The sequence below is a fragment of the Coregonus clupeaformis genome, unplaced genomic scaffold (genome assembly GCF_020615455.1).
Source record: "Coregonus clupeaformis isolate EN_2021a unplaced genomic scaffold, ASM2061545v1 scaf0351, whole genome shotgun sequence".
NCBI classification, from domain to species: domain Eukaryota; kingdom Metazoa; phylum Chordata; class Actinopteri; order Salmoniformes; family Salmonidae; genus Coregonus; species Coregonus clupeaformis.
This window is the reverse complement of record NW_025533806.1, coordinates 395499-416074: the sequence shown is the minus strand read 5'-3', so window position 1 is coordinate 416074 and position 20576 is coordinate 395499. Positions and strand designations below refer to the sequence as shown.

General features: G+C 47.5%; 1 protein-coding gene and 1 pseudogene across 1 annotated transcript in view; both read right to left on the bottom strand.

Annotated features, from left to right (window-relative positions):
- Positions 1 to 1665: 1665 nt before the first annotated feature.
- LOC121575638 lies at positions 1666 to 3486 on the bottom strand (annotated as a pseudogene).
- A 2765-nt stretch (positions 3487 to 6251) lies between these two features.
- ahr1b (aryl hydrocarbon receptor 1b) overlaps positions 6252 to 20576 on the bottom strand; it is a 35822-nt gene continuing 21497 nt past the window's right edge. The window contains exons 4-10 of the mRNA XM_045215007.1: positions 17749 to 17864; positions 12979 to 13068; positions 10900 to 11023; positions 9821 to 9954; positions 9112 to 9221; positions 8072 to 8198; positions 6252 to 6287 (exon numbers count right to left, since the gene is read on the bottom strand). Of these exons, the coding sequence (XP_045070942.1) occupies positions 6252 to 6287; positions 8072 to 8198; positions 9112 to 9221; positions 9821 to 9954; positions 10900 to 11023; positions 12979 to 13068; positions 17749 to 17864 (737 nt within the window). The remainder of the gene's footprint in view (positions 6288 to 8071; positions 8199 to 9111; positions 9222 to 9820; positions 9955 to 10899; positions 11024 to 12978; positions 13069 to 17748; positions 17865 to 20576) is intronic.

The window sequence follows — 20576 nt, the reverse complement described above, 5'->3', positions numbered from 1 at the left end:
ATGTGAGGTATCACAATCTCTTTCAATAATGGCAGGAATGGAGGAGGTCTTTATCCTAATAAGATTGCTAAGGTGAACACCGCCATGTTTAGTTTTGCCCAACCTAGGTCGAGGCACAGACACAGTCTCAATGGGTATGGCTGAGCTGACTACACTGACTGTGCTATTGGCAGACTCCACTAAGCTGGCAGGTTGGCTAACAGCCTGCTGCCTGGCCTGCACCCTATTTCACTGTGGGGCTAGAGGAGTTAGAGCCCTATCTATGTTGGTAGATAAGATGAGAGCACCCCTCCAGCTAGGATGGAGTCCGTCCCTCATCAGCAGGTCAGGCTTGGTCCTGTTTGTGGGTGAGTCCCAGAAAGAGGGCCAATTATCTACAAATTCTATCTTTTGGGAGGGGCAGAAAACAGTTTTCAACCAGCGATTGAGTGCTGAGACTCTGCTGTAGAGCTCGTCACTCCCCCTAACTGGGAGGGGGCCAGAGACAATTACTCGATGCCGACACATCTTTCTAGCTAATTTACACGCTGAAGCTATGTTGCACTTGGTGACCTCTGACTGTTTCATCCTAACATCGTTGGACCATAGACAGAGGAAATCGAAAGGCTGAAAGTATTTGAAAGAAAATGGATCCTAATTGAACCCAGGTCTGGTGTAGAGCGGTGCAGCTACTGTAAGACATGGATGTACTGTGCAGTATATAGGCCTGTCGTCCCATTGATGGCCTTTAAGATGTGCCGAGATGTGTTGCATCCCGGAGGGAGACACACTGATGGATCAAGACACAGTGTGCGTGTGCGTTTTGAAGAACAGCAACTTTCCATCCCTTAAGTGACTGTCTCTCTTCCACTATTCCCTCCCTCCCTCCCCTCTTTCTCTCTCTCCCCCCTCCACCAGTTTGTCCCTCTGATCGTGGAGCTGTGCTGTGGGTTGGTGGAGAACATAGGTATGGAGTACACAATCGTCTACAGGGTGCCGGGCAACAACACCCTCGTGTCCAACCTCCAGGACAAGGGCCTGGAGATCAACGTTACCGAGGAGGTGTGTGTGTGTATCAGTGTGTTTGAAATTATATTACAGCCAGTCTTCAGTTTCAAAATGCTCAGCTATCTTGTCTGCGCACAAGACAACTAATGATCTGAGCGCGTCACGGGAGGGATCTGACCCTGTGTCTACCACAGAAGAAACCAACGTCTTAACCATTAGACCAAGAGGAAACACCCTTTTGGGCCATTGGCCGACACGACACTGATTTTGAAGTCTCAGGCAGGTCTTCCCCATCACGAGACCATGAGCAACCATGAGCCCGACTCATGTCAGCTACACACAAACACAGTAAAAAGAAGTAAAACAAAGGAAACTTTAATATTTTTTCAGACCTAAAATTACCCTTGTTTCTTTCAAGGTCTAGCTTATCTTATGACTTGGCAGAGTCAATCATGAATTCATTTTTTGAATAAGTACTTCTTTATTGAAGTCCATATGCAGCCGTTTTTTAATCTCAACATCAAATAATTTCTGGGTAACAATTAAGTGCCTTACTGTAATAGTTTTCCATTAAAATGGTAAAAAAGAATAAAAAATAGCTAAAAAAAAAAAAATTAAAAATCATCTCAAGCAAAAGCAAAATAGCACTGTCTGGGAGTGGTCTGAGTGAGGGACCTAATTGGAGGGGCCTAGTGGGAACACAGGAAACAGAATTCTGACTGCTCTGGGCCTTTTCTGCAAAATATAATTTCGTCTTAATTTCTTTCTTCTTCTGTGAAGGAAGTTTGAAGGACCCCGTCCCTCTCTTGGCTTCAAGCTCCAGTGTTTGGGACATATTTCTGCCTGGCTTTAGCCTGGTGAAGCTCCTGGACTTCAATATGGACTGCCGTGGGGAGCAGAGGATTATTGCGTACGCCATCGCCGGCTGCGAATGTTGAATTCCTGAAAGGAGGAAGATATGAGAAATGATTCACGAGCACAGCAAAGCTTGCTTCAGTCACGTTTGTAATGAATGAGAAGCTGGCTGTATGTTCCACATATAGGAATTCCTAGACATCAACAATCAAACTGCTTAGACCTCAATCGAGCTCACACTCAGATGAATGATGAGCATATTGATTGCTGCTACACTTTATGGTACTGTACTTATGTATTTCTTTAAGGCACATTTCATTCGATCACACATACTTGTACTTAGGCTTGCTCATGGCAGTGGCTGCATCTGCACTGGCAGGATGACGTGGGCGCTATCCGCTGAACGGGCATCATGCCAGGGCTGGAACTCAGCTGAGCCAGTTGGTTGCTGAAATAGTAGGCAGCTGCATGGGTCTGAGTCTGAGGAATGTACACATTGGAGTAAAAGGTTATATGGAATTCGAAGTTAGCATTTCTCAATAGAATGTTCATTACTCATGTCCAAGTTGGATATATGATTCTTGTTTGGATTTACCTGTGGAATGGGAGGCTGGTAGGAGTTGATGATGGGTTGGGCACTGCCATGACACTGCTTGTCCCTGTCTGCCAGGTATTGTTGGCGCTGTGCCTTGCTCTGAGCCAGGGCAACGTCAAGCAGCTTGGTGCCCACGATACGGCCATTCATCTCTGTCACAGCCTTGGTGGCCTCCTCGGGGGAGGAGCGGGAAACAAAGCCAAAGCCTCTCCGTCATCACCTTGGCGCTGATGATTGTTCCGAATGCAGAAAACTCCTTCCTTAAACGGTGATCATCAAAGGCATCATCCAGGTTCTTTACAAAGAGATTGATACCTCTGTATTTGGCCTTGGGGTCAGGCTTCCTCTGCCCAAACTTGAGTTTCAGCAACGTCTGGCGCTCTCCTTTCTTCTGGGCGCGGCCTACATATATCAGCCTCCTGTTTAGCTCCTTCCTGTTCATCTCGTTCACGGCTCTCTGTGCATCCTCATGCCTCTTGAAGCAAACAAAACCGAACCCACTCGACTTCCCACTATCGCCTTTCATAACCTTGACACTAACGGTTGGTCCATATTTTACAATAAGATCAATCAGTTTCTCATCGTTCATGCCTCTTGACAAACACGTTGTTGAACTCTCTGGCCTTGGCTCCAAGTTCCTCCTATACGCTCTTTGCGTGACTTAAAGCGTTCGATAAACAGATGTCTCCAAATGCTGAGAATGTCTCGTATAGGTTTTTGTTTGTTATAGACTTCTTGTCCAGGTTCTTGATGAAGATGTTTCCCACCCCACTCTTCCTCAGGGTAGGGTCAGGATCAGACCTCATGATGCGCAGATATCTTCCTTCAAGCATATCATTGCTGAACATGAGCATGGCTGATAAAAGTTAACGTAGGCGTACCCGAGGGAACGATGTGTAACCCGATCCCTACATACACGGACAGAAAAGATTGGTCCGGCCTCACTAAACATCTCGTTTAGGTCTGGTTAGGACGTTTTGGTGGGTCACCAACATACAAAGAATTCATTTTGGAGATTTTGGATCTAATTCACACGTATCGAAGCTAGCTCAAGAACACAGAATGACAGGTGAATGAACAGGTGTCATGTGCTTAAATTAACTTGTTTGTGATGTCATAAGTGATGTAGCGTCAAATGCAATTCTGATGTGCCATCTTTCCTTTATTGCATCATAATCATGTAGTTTACAGGATTTAGATAGCAAACAGAAACAATTCAATTTTAAACAAATAAATACATGTACCTCAATCTTTATTTTTTAACAGTTTGGGAAGTCAGAGAGAGAGAGACAGAGAGAGAGATATATAAATGACTATTATACCTAAAACACAGGATACACATGGCATACGCTAAGCATGTTATCTTTATCGATGGATAAAGGTATGCCAAATAATAAAATACAAAATAGTAGTCTTATTCTCAAATCGGACAGAGAGAGAAACCACACACTCAGGTTAGAGGAAAAGCATTTGGTTCACAGTCGTTCCACCTTCAGTGAGAGGTTGAATGAACAATAACTCTGTAAAACTGAACAGTTAAAACATTTAATAGAGCTCTTTGTCAGTCAGGTTTGCTATATATCTGTTTGTATACTACAGTGGAATGTTATTCATTTGTATGCTGTAAAGAGAGGTGAGGAGTGTGAAGAGACACTGAATACTTCAAACAATCTCCCTTAGCCAACCACAACAGTCTAGACTAGAGAGAGACTAGGACTCTCTCTTCGCTCTCCCATTCAACTGCATGACATATTCCTCTGCTGCCTCTGTGACAATGAAAATGATATCACAAGTGCTCTCTTCTCCCTACTCCACTCAGAGTGCCTGTTTCATTTCTCCCTGTCACACGCAATCAGCATTATTTACAACAGTCGCCTCTGGAAAGAAGAGAGAGAGACAAAGAGAGAGAGAGAGACAGAGAGAGCGAGAGAGAGAGACAGAATAAGAGAGAGAGAGAGAGAGAGAGAGAGAGAGAGAGAGAGAGAGAGAGAGAGAGAGAGACCAGTCTTAATGGCTGAGCCTGTCTTTGAGCCTGTCTCTCTGTCCCTGGCTAGGCTGGCTGGAGGCCTGGGGGCCCGTCGACCACACTGTAAACATACAAGATCCCCTGTCATCCCCAGCCATAACCCTGCAGGCCATAACCCTGCTCATCAAATTGCTCATTAGAGAAGCCAGAGAAGCCTTTGCATGTGGCTTTCGCACTGATAAAACTTTCAGACCCTCCTCTGCCCCTGCCTGCCTGAGCCCCAGAGGGACGGTGTAGAACTACATTACATTACATTACATTAAACACACACACACGCACATACACACACTACACTACAGTAGAACCATCCATCTATCTCCATCACGTAGATGCGTGGTACACCTTGATGACAAACAACAAAGAACAGCAGAGCACACAGGTCGCACGGTTCGCTGGGGGGGCAGAGAGGCTTATTTGCATTCATTGTAAGTAACCCACATGTGACGTGCACGACATGTCAGTGTCAGGCTCGCTCTGAGCTCTTTGTGTGACATGACAGGACAGGACAGGACGGATCGGAGAAGATACTTAGAGAGCTATGTTATGTTCTGTTCCTTCTCCGTGGCGTGTTTCCACGGTAACACATCAGTCCCTCTCCTGACAGTGATGAGTGTCATGGAGCTAATGAAAGGGAACTTCTTCTGACCCTGTTAAAACATCAGGACTTACTGAGAGTTGAGGTGCACGAGGTGCACTGGGACGGTATTTTAGAGTTCACGCCTGTCCTGTGGATTTCTGCTTAAACTGTAGATTAGGAACATTCTGTACCTTCAGGTTAGGAAGATGCTGGACCTTCTGTTTATGTAATGAAGGGCTGTAGTTGAATAGAATGCTACTAAAGCAGTACAAATGATCTAGTCTCTCATTTAAATGGCCAGCACGCAATATTTGGTTCTGGTTGGGGAACATACCTTTTGTTTATATAATGAAGGACTTGCTACTACTAGGTTACAAATGATCATGGAACCAGAAACAAATATTGCATGCTCTTGTCAGCTAACAGTGTGTCACGAGAGACTACAGCACAGACGACCAGGATGAACTAGTGAAACTACTGTATGTGTGTCAATTCACTGGGACATGCAACTGTCAAACCAGCAAAAGCATAATTCTTTGAGCTTGATTTGTGTGACAGCTTGAATCTCCTACTGGAATATTGATGGTGTTGTGTCTTCTGCTCAAAGTCAGTCTCCAGTGCAATCTTTATTCAGATAACATCGCACATGAGTGAATGTCGAAGCAAGAAATTCTCACAGGAAGAAATAGATTTTTCCTGAGCCAAACGGTAGCCTTCTAAGATTTCATGGCGTACTAGTTGATGGATTCTAACAACAACAAAAACCGTGCAAGGACTTGTGTGTTTAAGATCTAGACAACAGGCATTATTATAATGAACAACGTGATGTTGAATATTGTCCAATATAAAAACAAGTAAGGAACAAAAGAACATTAACATTAATGCACATGCATCTCTTTTATTTTCTATTACAGTTGAATGCTAGAGGGTGAATGTAATTAGACTCCCCAGTACCTCAGTAGAATGAGGAAAAGCAAAATTATTCAATTAACTTGTTCATTATCCTTCTACTTCAGTCAGATAAAATACAACATGCTGTATGTAATAACCATCATATAATAGGAACATGATGTTTAGAATGGAATTGATGACCACAGATGAGACTTGGATTGCGTCCTAAATGGCACCCTATTCCCAATTTAGTACACTGATTTTGACAAGGGTTTATAGGGCAGTGGTCAAAAGTTGTGCACTATATAGGGAATAGGGTGTCATTTGGGACGCAGCTTGTACAAGGCTGAGGGGGCCTTGAGGGGAGAAGGAAGTCATTGAAGATTAGAGAACATGCAAGGAAGGGATAAAACACACCAAAGTACTGTAATGTAACCAAAGTACTGTAATGTACTGTATGTCCTATGTAGTGATTACATTAACAATTCAAAGATTAGATAAAAATGGTACACTAAGTTTATGAGAACGGTAATTGGTGGAATTCATTTCTTTCTTCTTCTTGGTGAGTTTAAGTTGTGCCTCGTCCTCCTTCCTCCTTCTCCTCTTTCCCCTCCTCCTCTACCTAACTCACTCCACCTCCTCCTCTCCCTAACTCTCTCCACCTCCTCCTCACCCTAACTCTCTCCACCTCCTCCTCTCCCTAACTCTCTCCACCTCCTCCTCTATCTGACTCTCCACACCTCCTCCTCTCCCTAACTCTCTCCACCTCCTCCTCTCCCTAACTCTATCCACCTCCTCCTCTCCCTAACTCTCTCCACCTCCTCCTCTCCCTAACTCTCTCCACCTCCTCCTCTCCCTAACTCTCTCCACCTCCTCCTCTCCCTAACTCTCTCCACCTCCTCCTCTACCTGACTCTCCACACCTCCTCCTCTCCCTAACTCTCTCCACCTCCTCCTCTCCCTAACTCTCTCCACCTCCTCCTCTCCCTAACTCTCTCCACCTCCTCCTCTCCCTAACTCTCCCCCACCTCCTCCTCTCCCTAACTCTCCCCACCTCCTCCTCTCCCTAACTCTCTCCACCTCCTCCTCTCCCTAACTCTCCCCACCTCCTCCTCTCCCTAACTCTCCCCACCTCCTCCTCTCCCTAACTCTCCCCACCTCCTCCTCTCCCTAACTCTCCCCACCTCCTCCTCTCCCTAACTCTCCCCACCTCCTCCTCTCCCTAACTCTCCCCACCTCCTCCTCTCCCTAACTCTCCCCACCTCCTCCTCTCCCTAACTCTCCCCACCTCCTCCTCTCCCTAACTCTCCCCACCTCCTCCTCTCCCTAACTCTCCCCACCTCCTCCTCTCCCTAACTCTCCCCACCTCCTCCTCTCCCTAACTCTCCCCACCTCCTCCTCTCCCTAACTCTCCCCACCTCCTCCTCTCCCTAACTCTCTCCACCTCCTCCTCTCCCTAACTCTCCCCACCTCCTCCTCTCCCTAACTCTCCCCACCTCCTCCTCTCCCTAACTCTCTCCACCTCCTCCTCTCCCTAACTCTCTCCACCTCCTCCTCTCCCTAACTCTCCCCACCTCCTCCTCCTCTCCCTAACTCTCCCCACCTCCTCCTCTCCCTAACTCTCCCCACCTCCTCCTCTCCCTAACTCTCCCCACCTCCTCCTCTCCCTAACTCTCCCCCACCTCCTCCTCTCCCTAACTCTCTCCACCTCCTCCTCTCCCTAACTCTCCCCACCTCCTCCTCTCCCTAACTCTCCCCCACCTCCTCCTCTCCCCTAACTCTCCCCCACCTCCTCCTCTCCCTAACTCTCCCCACCTCCTCCTCTCCCTAACTCTCCCCACCTCCTCCTCTCCCTAACTCCCCCCACTTCCTCCTCTCCCTAACTCTCTCCACCCCTCCTCTCCTTTTTCCTATTTCTCCTCCTCCTCTCCTCTCGGCCCGTATCCTCTCGTGTGAGGCCAGTATGGTGCAGTGGGTCTCACGGCCCTCTACTCCCATCTCCCCCTAGCACTTGATAATTTATTCTGCTGGACATAAGGCGAGTTGCAATGATGTCAAGAATCTACCCTCAAATAGCAATAGGATTACCAAAACAAAGCTATGGAAATTAGTCCGAGGCAGACCCTGGACTTACTGCTCACGCAAATGACCTCCACAGAGTTGGGAAGTACCCCGATCTTACTCTCCTCTTCCCCTCTCCTCCCATCCCCTGCCTCCAGCCTCCCGCTACTCTGCATGGTCACGCTCTGTACTGGTGAGATGGAGAGGCTAGGAGGAGTGGAGGAGAGGAGGGGGCGAGCGGGTCATGCCACGGTCTCCCCCCTTGTGCTCACCAGGCAGGAGGGCCCATTATGACACACGCACACCACCACCATGAGCCCTGCATGCCAGCAAGCACAGGCAGATATCACTCACAGCTGCTATACTGACTGCACATGGACTATACTGTAGGCCCTTACAGCAATACGTTTACTTGTATGTTACTGTGTTCTAACCCAGTCAATGTGCTCTGGCTCTGCCCTCTTCTCTCTCTCTCTCTCGCTCTCTCTCTCTCTCTCTCTCTCTCTCTCTCTCTCTCTCTCTCTCTCTCTCTCTCTCTCTCTCTCTCTCTCTCTCTCTCTCTCTCTCTCTCTCTCTCTCTCTCTCTCTCTCTCTCTCTCTCTCTCTCTCTCTCTCTCTCTCTCTCTCTCTCTCTCTCAGCACAGCCCTTTATAGAGTCTGAGGAGAAGGTTGAGCCCTTTGGGAGTCCTCTAGCTACTCTGACTAAGCAAATTCCTCTCTGGGTACTCTCCTCAGATTAAAGCCCTTTTCCCCACGACCCTGTGGCTCTTTAAGACGGATTACTGAGGGTGGGTAGGGGCTTCTGATCCCGCCGTGGTCTGAAGTAGCACGACACCACGCTGACCAAGCTAATAGGCTCTCTATGGCTTTCTAGCTACTGTAGCTGGGAGAAAATAGTCTCCTTTGGCCTCAGAGTGCTGGGCTGCTGATGGAGAAGTGGAGAAAGAGGATGGTAGGGGTAGGAAGGGGAGGGTAGGGGGAGAGGAGTGGGTGGGGATAGAAGGGGGAGTTAGGGGAGGAAAGGAGGGTGGGGGTGAGGGGGTGGGGGGGTGCAGGAGTCAGGAGTGAACGGTAGCCCTGTATTTTCTAGCTGGGAGAAAATAGCATCCTTTGGCCTCACACTACTGGGCTTCTGAGGAGAGGGGGGATGGGGTGGGGGGGGGGCAGAGGTAGTGGGAGGTAGGGGTCTGAATGGGGGAGGTAGCCCTGGAAAGTAGAATGCTCAGAGTTCTGCAGAGGGAGGATAGGAGGGGGGGCATAGGGTAGGGGGGATTCAGTAGTTCAGGAGTCAGTAGTGGAGGGTAGCCCTGGGATAAGAGGAGGGGGAGAGGTACAGTAGCCCTGGTAGCCCTGTAAAGTGCCTGCCTCTGGAGCTCTTTGGCGGGAGTCGGGACACCCCAGGCCAGGGGCCAGACTAGAAGTGGCTGGGTATTCCCAGGCCTTTGATCTTGTAGGGCTCAGCTTCCCTCAGTACAGTCATGGGACACAGTCACAGTGGCACAGTCGGCAGGAACACTCTCTTCTAATAAAGCTGATGTCTCGAGGTGTGATCTGACACACACACACTTGTAGACGTACGCACGCACGCAAGAGTGCAATACACACGGAAGTAAGGACACTCGCACGCACAGGCACTTACACGCCTTCTCCCTTATATCCATGCATACACAGACCATAAGTCCAACAATGGCTGTCTTCAATGGAGGGCAAATCTCGAACATGAGCTCAAACATCATTGCAAGAATAATCTTCCTAAAAGGAGACATGTCAGTCTCCATTACTCCTGTGTGTATGAGGTTGAGAGAGGAGGAATATGATTGGTTACGAACCAGGAAGCCAGAGGAGTTGTCGAGGAGACAGCGGAAGCGGCAGACGAAGCTCCTCTCCAGGAAGGAGGAGTTCTCTGGAGGCAGCTGGTCGGGGTTATAGGTCACCAGGGATGAGCTGGGGACTGGCTTTCCATCTGCGGAATAGAATCAGGACAAGGACAGTCAAATCACTATATTCAATGGCTACTTCATTTGTGGTCTATTAATATGTCTGTTCAACAGAGTTTAACAGGGTTCAGATGCTCCTGGGTTATGTTTGGTGTGTGTGTGTATGTGCATGTGTGTGTGTGTGTGTAGCTCCAGTCTGTCCCTCCCTCTCTCCATTCCGTGCCTGTTCTAAAGTACGGGGACCACGGTAACGCTATAGTAGCTAGCTATAACCCCGGCCTAATTAAAACAGACAGCTGTGTGTGTTCTAACATTTACCCTGCAAGTCATGGAGTGCCTGATAAAGGTCACATCCCTCTATCCATCTTCTCTACTCTCTCTCCTCCTCTCTCGCTCTCTCTCTCTCTCTCTCTCTCTCTCTCTCTCTCTCTCTCTCTCTCTCTCTCTCTCTCTCTCTCTCTCTCTCTATCTCTCTCTCTCTCTCTCTCTCTCTCTCTCTCTCATCTAGTTCCCGCTCTCAGTACAGAGCTCAGCTGGGGAAATTGGGGTCAGCTGTTTTTAGGGAAAAGTTAACCCATTGGGTCTCAGTGACTTCAGGCTGACTCATTTCAGTTCTTTGTTTGATCATGTTTTCATGCTAGTTGTGAACATCTGTCCATGTATGTGTAACTTTAAAGTTAAAAGAAGACTTCACAACAACTAACTACCATACTGAAACAAAGCATCAAACTGACATCTACTTTTTATGTTTTGTTTTTTCTGCTAGTTGTTCACCTCAGCCCCTTCCACAAGTTCAAATTCAGTACGGCATATATACTGTATGTATGCCATCTGTAAATTTGCAACAAAGCATCAAACATACATCGCTAGCTAGTAATGTGAAAGGCACACAGTGGCTTTGGACAGCTCTGTGAAAATGGGTCTGCCCGGCATAAAAGGGGGTAGACAGTGAGACGCAGTGTAAGACTGACCTGGGGGTGACTCCACCTGCTGGGACACGGCCGGAGGGTTGAGAGCCCAGTGTAGGTTCCTCCTAAACTCCTGCTGGTCCTCAGTGTGGATCAGATCAAACACACTCTGGTGCATCACATCCGTCTGGAACAAGGAGAGAAAAAGAGAGGTCTTTAGAACGGTCACGTGTACCAACACATAGGACTGAAAAATAATCGAAACACAACTGAATTCACTCCTGTAAAATCAGTAAGATGATGTGCATACACACACACACACACACACTAGACCCCTTGTTTTGTGCGCTTGCAGTGAGGAGTCCAGCTTAGAGCATCAGCTGGACCACCTCAGAGAGTTGGTGACATGGACACAGAGAGTGGTGACATGGACACAAAGAGTGGTGACATGGGCACAGCACAGCCTGAGGTTCCATATCACACTAGCATCTCAGTGCTACTTCTCATTACCATACACACAGCTCCACAACAGGCAGCCACATCCAAAAGGATTTCAGTTAGTGCTGTAGATGTGACGTGATGGTTGTTGAAATGAAACAAGGCCTGAGAGGTGTGGTTCACACTGTGGGAACATTTATTCTACAGCAGCTTGTAGTTACAGCAGTATGAACACCACAGGAGGTTGGTGGCACCTAAATTGGGGAGGACGGGCTCGTGGTAATGGCTGGAGCGGAATAAAGGGAATGGCATCGAATACATTTGATGCCATTCCATCCGCTCCTTTCCAGCCATTATTATGAGCCGTCCTCCCCTCACCAGCCTCCACTGATGAACACAGAGAGAAAGAAAGCGAGCGCTAGAGGGAGAGAGAGAGGAAGGAAAGAGAGAGTGAGAGAGTGAAGGAAGGAAGGAATGAGAGAGAGAGTGAGTGAAGGAAGGAAAGAGAGAGAGAGAGAAGGAAAGAGAGAGAGAAAGAGAGAGAAGGAAAGGGAGAAAGAGAGTGAGAGAGAGAGAGAGAGAGAGAGAGAGAGAGAGAGAGAGAGAGAGAGAGAGAGAGAGAAGGAAAGAGAAAAAGAGAGACCTTTAGGGGGTTATTAATTGCTAATACAGCTTAGCCCAACTGTGTACGCAAACATGAATGTTATAAAAAACTGATCCAACCTGAATAAATAAGGCTATTAGAGAGGTTAATCAGCTGCTGGGGGTTAAATCAATTAAACAAGGTAGGACAGACAGTATGTATGCTTATAGAGGTATGTGGCTAAATATGCTATAGATCAGCTCTTTTCAAACTCTTATCCAGTGGAAATCCTGAATCAAGCAGACTAAAGTGCACAGAGCAGGGCTGGGTATCAGAGGGCAAGACTAGGGAACGGAGGGGGCAAAAGGGCAGGAAAGGACTCAAGGCGGTGTTGGGTGAAGGTTGGCATATTTGTATTCACCTTCATTCTGGCTGCAATTGTTGGGGCAGAGAAGGGGCAGGGCTCTCCAACCCTGTTATTGGAGAGATACCCTCCTGTAGGTTTTCACTCCAACCCTGTTACTGGAGAGATACCCTCCTGTAGGTTTTCACTCCAACCCTGTTCCTGGAGAGATACCCTCCTGTAGGTTTTCACTCCAACCCCAGTTGTAACTAACTTGATTCAGCTTCTCAACTAGCTAATTATTAGAAACAGGTGCGCTAGATTTGGTTTGACACAAAAACCTGTAGGACTTAGGCTCTCCAGGAACAGGGTTGAATAGATCTCCAGGAACAGGGTTGAATAGCTCTCCAGGAACAGTCGTACTAAGCACTTCTTTGATGAGGTGAGATAGGCCTACTGAGGAATGAGGAACGCCCACTGTTTAGTACTGTACATCAGTCAGTGTCCCAGTACTCCCTGGGTCATTCCATAAATAGAATGAGGGCAGGGTCATGTAAAGCCTTGTCCATCTGTCTTGGCCTAGGCCAGGGTTGATCTAACCTCCTCCAGACTCCCTCTGCACCATACTGTGGCTCTGTAGGCAGGCCCAATCCTCCTCTCTCTGCCGTGTGTGTGTGTGTGTGTGTGTGTGTGTGTGTGTGTGTGTTATGGTGTGTATGGTGTGTATGCCAGTGGGTTTGAGTGGCTGCAAGCCCTGTGATCAGCAGCAGAGACTTACTTGGTGGAATCCCAGGTAATCCTGAATGGTGTGAGAGGAGTAGAATATGACCCCCTCTGCAGTGATGACCAGGACAAAACCATTAAGGGCCTGAGGAGAGAGAACAAGTCACAACAGACAGGAAGTTATTTAGTTAGGGAATGTCCCCTCGGCTCACTGTTGTCAAAGCCGTTAGAGAGTGCAATTCTTTTGGCTAGACAAAGAGGACATAGCAAAGACTGACGCAAATGAATAACAGCTTTTGAATGATTGTGTTTGGTATCCATCACGAGAAGACAGATATGACAGTGACAACCCATATTATAGTGATACATTTGTGCCATTTGGTGTGTTTTGCATTTGACTGCCAACACCAAGCATGTATAAAACAGCAGGACTGACTACAGTGTGCAGACAGCCAGATTCCTGAGGACAGGAGGTCCTATCAAACCTGGTCTATTCTGACAGACACAACTGAGAGAGAGGGGGAAACGGAGGGGGGAAACAGAGGAGGGAAACAGAGGGCAACAAAAAGAGAAACTGCAAACGGGGGCATGACACCACCTCAGGCTGTGGAGGAGAGGAGAGGCAAGCGGCCCCACTCTGAGGACGTGTCACCTGAACACAAAGACAGGCTGGAGAGGGGGAGGAGGGGAGGAAGAGGGGGAGGAGGTGAGGGAGAGGGAGAAAGGGAGGAAGGGGGGGTGGTCACAGAACCATACAGTGTCTCACACTTTGTTATTCCATCTCCCCCACAATGCTCAGGGGCAAATTCGTTGTTCTGTCGCTCTGTTAGATCTAGGTGTGTATGCGTGTATGCGTGTACACGTTCCCTAAACCAACCGATGGCACTACAGGGCAGCTGTCCTGACACTTACATCCTCTAATACTCATATTCATTTCCAACATGTCAGCAATGAGAACCCCATTACAAAATCTGCAGTGGATGGAAACCATAGCCTCATAGCCTAGCATACATGGTCATTATCTTCATTAAGTCATTTTCCCATGGATGGCACACAGAGAAACATAACCTAGATAATATCAAGTTGGATGATTCCATCCCTTTAGCAAGTAAATAGCTATATGATTCAAATTCTACCTGGCAGACCCAATATCATATTCCCCCAGTAAGCGCTGTGTAGTGTACTACTTAGCTTTTGTCTGGGTAAGCTATAATGAACTCAAGGGCCACAAACTGCTTGTCCTGGCCTGCCTTTTTTTCTGTCTTTAAACCTGAAGGCTCCTAGTCCTGTCTGAAACCCTGACATCCATGGGATCCTGAGGAGCCTCGCAGCTGCCGGCTCATACAGTTTCTTCTTTATTATGTAGGCCTACGCTCTCTCTAAAAATATCCAGAAGCTGCCACCACCACTGCCACCCCAGGCCATCTATAAGTCCTTCCTTCTCTACTCAGCAGCCAAATCCTCCACTTCCTAGTTCTATCTCTGTGGCCCGACGCCTCCAAACTGTACACAAACACTCAGAAAGCAGAGCAGTGTTCAGGCTCTCTGTATAAATATTTAGATTCATCTGTCTAGCTGAAGAACACACAGCCCCCTCCCTGGGGGGGTCAGGGACTTGGGCAGTCACCAAACATCTTGATCAAAAATGTATTTTTTATATTTCATGAGGCTGTGGACATCATGCACTTGTCCAGATTGAAAGAACGCTGCCTGCTGTAGTTACAGCAGCCGTCAGCAGACAGAACAAAACACAGAGTGGAAGGGGATGTGAGAGACGCAGTGAGAACGGAGAGAGAGAAAAGAACATGAGAGAGGAAGGAAGGATGAAGGGAGATAGAAAGAGAGATGGATACGAAAAAGAGAGAGATGGAGTGAGAGAAAAAAACAGGACAAGAGGACTGATAGAGGGCGGGGAATGGAAAGAGGGAAAGAGACTGAATGAAAGATCAGCGAGAGAGAGCAAGCCTGTTCCAGTCTGCAACATGGCAAAGCTAGTTGTTTGTTTTCCTAGCCTGTATGTTATCTGGTCTGGATGTACGCCCCCTGACAGTGACAGCAAACACTGGCACAGACTGGCAGGCCAAACACTGGCACAGACTGGCAGGGCAAACACTGGCTCAGTATGGCAGGCCAAACACTGGCACAAACTGGCAGGGCAAACACTGGCACAGACTGGCAGGGCAAACACTGGCTCAGTATGGCAGTCCAAACACTGGCACAAACTGGCAGGGCAAACACTGGCACAGACTGGCAGGGCGAACACTGGCTCAGTATGGCAGTCCAAACACTGGCACAAACTGGCAGGGCAAACACTGGCACAGACTGGCAGGGCAAACACTGGCACAGGCTGACAGGGCAAACACTGGCACAGACTGGCAGGCCAAACGTTGGCAGGCCACAGGGAACACAGCAGGGTGTATACATTTTTTGTACAATCAGTTGTTTTCTTTTTGGTATGCACAGATATTGGTTCATACATTTATGTCTCCCATGCCTTTAGTTCTGCGGGTGAACTTCAAATGCTTATGGAATTATATTTGGATCACCTGAAAAAATAACCTGAATGACGTGGACTAAAAAAGGTAAAGTACATTAGGCTATATGGAGAATATCAAATAACACCTTTCTGCTCTTATTTTACCGCCCTTTTCAATAATGGATGTCCTCACAGTCACTCTATAATTCATGACCAAGTGTCTGAAATGGAACACAGCAAGACAGCCAGGCCTGGTCAGAAATAGCCTCTCCTTTCCTCTGCTTCCCCCTATCCTCTGCTTCCCCCATCTCTTCTCCTCCCTTCTCTTTCCGGCCCTCTCAACAGCAATGTCATGAATAAGGACCTCACCTTCATTTAGCATCTCTCTCTCTCTTTCCCCCTCTATTTCTTTCTCTCTCACTCCATTTACTATTCTCTTTCTCTCTCAAATACAATTTCCCCTCATTTCCTCCCCTCCTCAATGCCTCTCTCTCCGTCCTTCACAAACTCTCTCTCTCTCTCTCTCTCTCTCTCTCTCTCTCTCTCTCTCTCTCTCTCTCTCTCTCTCTCTCTCTCTCTCTCTCTCTCTCTCCCTCCCTCCCTCCCTCCCTCCCTCCCTCCCTCCTTCCCTCTCTCGCTCTCCCTCCCTCCCTCCCTCCCTCCCTATTCCCTCCCTCTCTCTGTAGCTCAGCCTGTCTTAAGAGATTCTGTGTTGACTTTTCTGGCACGGTGTGATTCTGCATGATGGCACAACAGGGGGGGGGCTGCAGATGAAGCAGATCACATCTCCCCTGACTGAACATCCAGTACAGAGCACAGAGCAGGGCAGAATATAGAGCCCTGTCCCTTTAAAGGAGACTTCCACTCAAAAACTATATTTTGGTATTTGTTTGATTAATTAACTGTTGATACAGTCCCAAAGAACAGGGCAGAATAGAGCACTATTCCTTTAAGTTCAGGGCCAAATAGGGCACTGTCCCTTTAAGTGCAGGGGCAAATAGAACACTGTAAGTGCAGGACAGAATAGAGCACTGTCTCTTTAAGTGCAGGGGCAAATAGAACACTGTAAGTGCAGGACAGAATAGAGCACTGTCTCTTTAAGAGCTGGGGGATGAATGAGGGCACCAAAGTAGGCAATGGCATGGGCATGGAATGTTTTCTGATGTAACTTTTGTAGCTTCTCTAAATGAGTCCAAACTAATTACTGTAATTACAGTTGGAAGGAAGCTGATCAGCTGGTCTCAGCAGGCTTGGTAGAACCTTTTCTTTCTAGAGTGTGCCAATAACCATCAAGGAGGGTGGTCAACATGTTAGCGAAGGGTATCTCTCACCCTGTGGGTGGTCTCTCTCTCTGACAATCTCTAAATGCTGCAAGACATGGCGTCTGTTTGTCAAAACCAGCAGTACTTAACTTTCCCTCATAGAAATAGAATTAGAACACTATCATTATATATATCTATGTTTGTCCCCATGTGGTGCACTCCCGCTACAAGAGAGACTTTCCATGTCTGCCATGTTGTGCCTGCTGTGTGTGAGAGCCCTGCAGTCTCCTGTCTCACCTGCCTCTCTATCAAGGCTCTCTCTCTGTGCCTGCCTGTGAAAGCTTTCTATCTAAGCACTGCTCACTTCAGCCATCTCTCTCTCTCTCTCTCTCTCTCTCTCGCACACACACTATCTCTCTCTCTCTCTCTCTCTCTCTCTCTCTCTCTCTCTCTCTCTCTCTCTCTTCTATCTCTCTCTCTCTCTCACCCTATCTCTCTCTCTCTCTCTCTTTCTCTCTGTCTCTCTCTCTCTCTCTCTCTCTCTCTCTCTCTCTCTCTCTCTCTCTCTCTCTCTCTCTCTCTCTCTCTCTCTCTCTCTCACTCTCTCTCTCTCTCTCCAGGCTGTTGGCATGCTTAAAGGACAGAACAGAAGCCCAAAAAGTTTGGGGAAATGCTAAGACATGTAGCGATGCACTGTGGCAGGCAGGCAGCGTGCTCTATAAAAGCAGCCCTGATCTGAAGCGAGACACGCTAGATGAGATGAGCTTCACAGCATGAGTAGTCTTGTTCACTCCTTCTTATGTCTACTGGTCAGTTTGGAGTAGAGGGGAGTAGACTAGATGTGCCTGGGCTGCAGGTGGTGGTGTGTGTATAGATGTGTGTGTATGTGGGTGCATGTGTGTGTGTTGAAAGATAGTTCATAGTATTCCTTGACATAATGAGTGGCCATGTGGAACATTCTGATGCAATGATTTGAACATGTTCTGATCCAGTTACAGTGCACAGAATGTACGGTGTAGTGCAGGCGCCAGCTGGGGTGTCACACTGCTTGTCGTGTGTGCCCTGCACCTGGAGCCTGCCCACCAACCTGCAATAGGAGTTCACCCTCGGGCATCCAGCCATCCACCAATCCCGCTGTCTTGCTGTTGTCATGGTTACCACCATTGGCCTTCAACCCCTTGCAAGCGTGGGTCTTCAGGGCAACTATGGAGTGAGAGAGAAACAGGGAGAGAGAGAGAGAGAGAGAGAGAGAGAGAGAGAGAGAGAGAGAAGGAGAGAGGGGAGAGAGAGGTAGACAGAGGTAGAGAGAGAAGAGAGAGAGAGATAAACAGAGAGTACACAGTGGCAGAATACCTGACCACTGTGACTGACCCAAAATTAAGAAAAGCTTTGACTATGTACAGACGCAGTGAGCATAGCCTTGCTATTGAGAAAGGCCGTCGTAGGCAGACCCGGCTCTCAGAGAAGACAGGCTATTTGCCTACAACCCACAAAATGAAGTGGAAGCTGCACTTCCTAACCTCCTGCCAAATGTATGACCATATTAGAGACACATATTTCCCTCAGATTACACAGACCCACAAAGAATTCGAAAACAAATCAAATTTTGATAAACTCCCATATCTATTGGGTGAAATACCACAGTGTGCAATCACAGCAGCAAGATTTGTGACCTGTTGCCACAAGAAAAGGGCAACCAGTGAAGAACAAACACCATTCTAAATACAACCCATATTTATGTTTATTTATTTTCCCTTTTGTACTTTAACTATTTGCACATCGTTACAACACTGTATATAGACATAATATGACATTTGAAATGTCTTTATTCTTTTGGAATAATGTTTACTGTTCATTTTTTATTGTTTATTTCACTTTTGTTTATTATCTATTTCACTTGCTTTGGCAATGTAAACATATGTTTCCCATGCCAATAAAGCCCTTAAATTGAATAGAATTGAACTGAGAGAGAGAGAGAGAGAGAGAGAGAGAGAGAGAGAGAGAGAGAGAGAGAGAGAGAGAGAGAGAGAGAGAGAGAGAGAGAGAGAGAGAGAGAGAGAGAGAGAGAGAGAGCGCTTAAGTCTTTGGAATAATGTTTACAGAGAACTGCTGTGAATGTCAGAGTGCTTTATTACATAGCACACCACCCACAAGCATGACAGGCCCCTAGCTCATTAACAATTCATTAAACACTATCTCTGAAAAGGCTCATTCAAATGACTCGCAACAACAAACGGAATCCACCACCACAAATATGAAACCGATCATATAGCATTGATAATCAAAACTTTAAACAGTTAAAGGGGGAATTAAACCATTTAAAGGCTGATCTGGGTTCTGTCAGCAAATGGCAGCATTACAGGTTTTCCCAGGAGGCATTGCGGGGTGCTGTCTTTAGCCTAGTCTAGCGCATGCTGCTGTCTATTCTGGCTCTCTGTAGTTGTGCTAATGGCTCATGTCTGCTCTGACTGAGCCCATGTTAGTTTTAGGTACTACTGATGTGTTTGCAAACGCTCATTATGAGAGGAGGATGATCCAGTGAGGCAGACAACATTGGCCTGGACAGAAGGAGGAGAAGACCATGGAGGGGATAGGGGGAGACAGAGAAGGAGGAGACTACCATGGAGGAGATAGGGGGAGACAGAGAAGGTAGAGACTACCATTGAGATAGGGGGAAACAGAGAAGGAGGAGACTACCATGGAGGAGATAGGGGGAGACAGAGAAGGAGGAGATTACCATGGAGGAGATAGGGGGAGACAGAGAAGGAGGAGATTACCATGGAGGAGATAGGGGGAGACAGAGAAGGAGGAGACTACCATGGAGGAGATAGGGGGAGACAGAGAAGGAGGAGACTACCATGGAGGAGATAGGGGGAGACAGAGAAGGAGGAGACTACCATGGAGGGGATAGGGGGAGACAGAGAAGGAGGAGACTACCATGGAGGGGATAGGGGGAGACAGAGAAGGAGGAGACTACCATGGAGGAGATAGGGGGAGACAGAGAAGGAGGAGACTACCATGGAGGAGATAGGGGGAGACAGAGAAGGAGGAGATTACCATGGAGGGGATAGGGGGAGACAGAGAAGGAGGAGACTACCATGGAGGGGATAGGGGGAGACAGAGAAGGAGGAGACTACCATGGAGGGGATAGGGGGAGACAGAGAAGGAGGAGACTACCATGGAGGGGATAGGGGGAGACAGAGAAGGAGGAGACTACCATGGAGGGGATAGGGGGAGACAGAGAAGGAGGAGACTATCATTGAGATAGGGGGAGACAGAGAAGAGGAGACTACCATGGAGGGGATAGGGGGAGACAGAGAAGGAGGACACTATCATTGAGATAGGGGGAGACAGAGAAGAGGAGACTACCATTGAGATAGGGGGAGACAGAGAAGAGGAGACTACCATTGAGATAGGGGGAGACAGAGAAGTAGGAGACTACCATGGAGGGGATAGGGGGAGACAGAGAAGGAGGAGACTACCATTGAGATAGGGGGAGACAGAGAAGGAGGAGATGTGGGAATTAAAAGAGCTAAAGTCTTACAATAAAACACTGGGATAAAATATTCTGAATTATTAGTATACTGAATATGCTTTAGAAAATCTCGGACACAACAATACTACGCAATTTTACACTGCTATTGACCAATAGTTACAACTGTATAGCATTTTAGAGCAGACAACAACATCAACAATGGTCTAGGGAGAATGGATGGTAGAGCATGGTGCTTGCAACGCCAGGGTTGTGGGTTCGTTTCCCACGGGGGGCCAGTATGAAAATGTATGCACTCACTAACTGTAAGTCGCTCTGGATAAGAGTGTCTGCTAAATGACTAAAATATTAAATGATGGAGGTACCAGAGGTTTGGGTTTGAAAGACTGCTGCACTTGCAGAACAAAACAGAACTTCCTGTG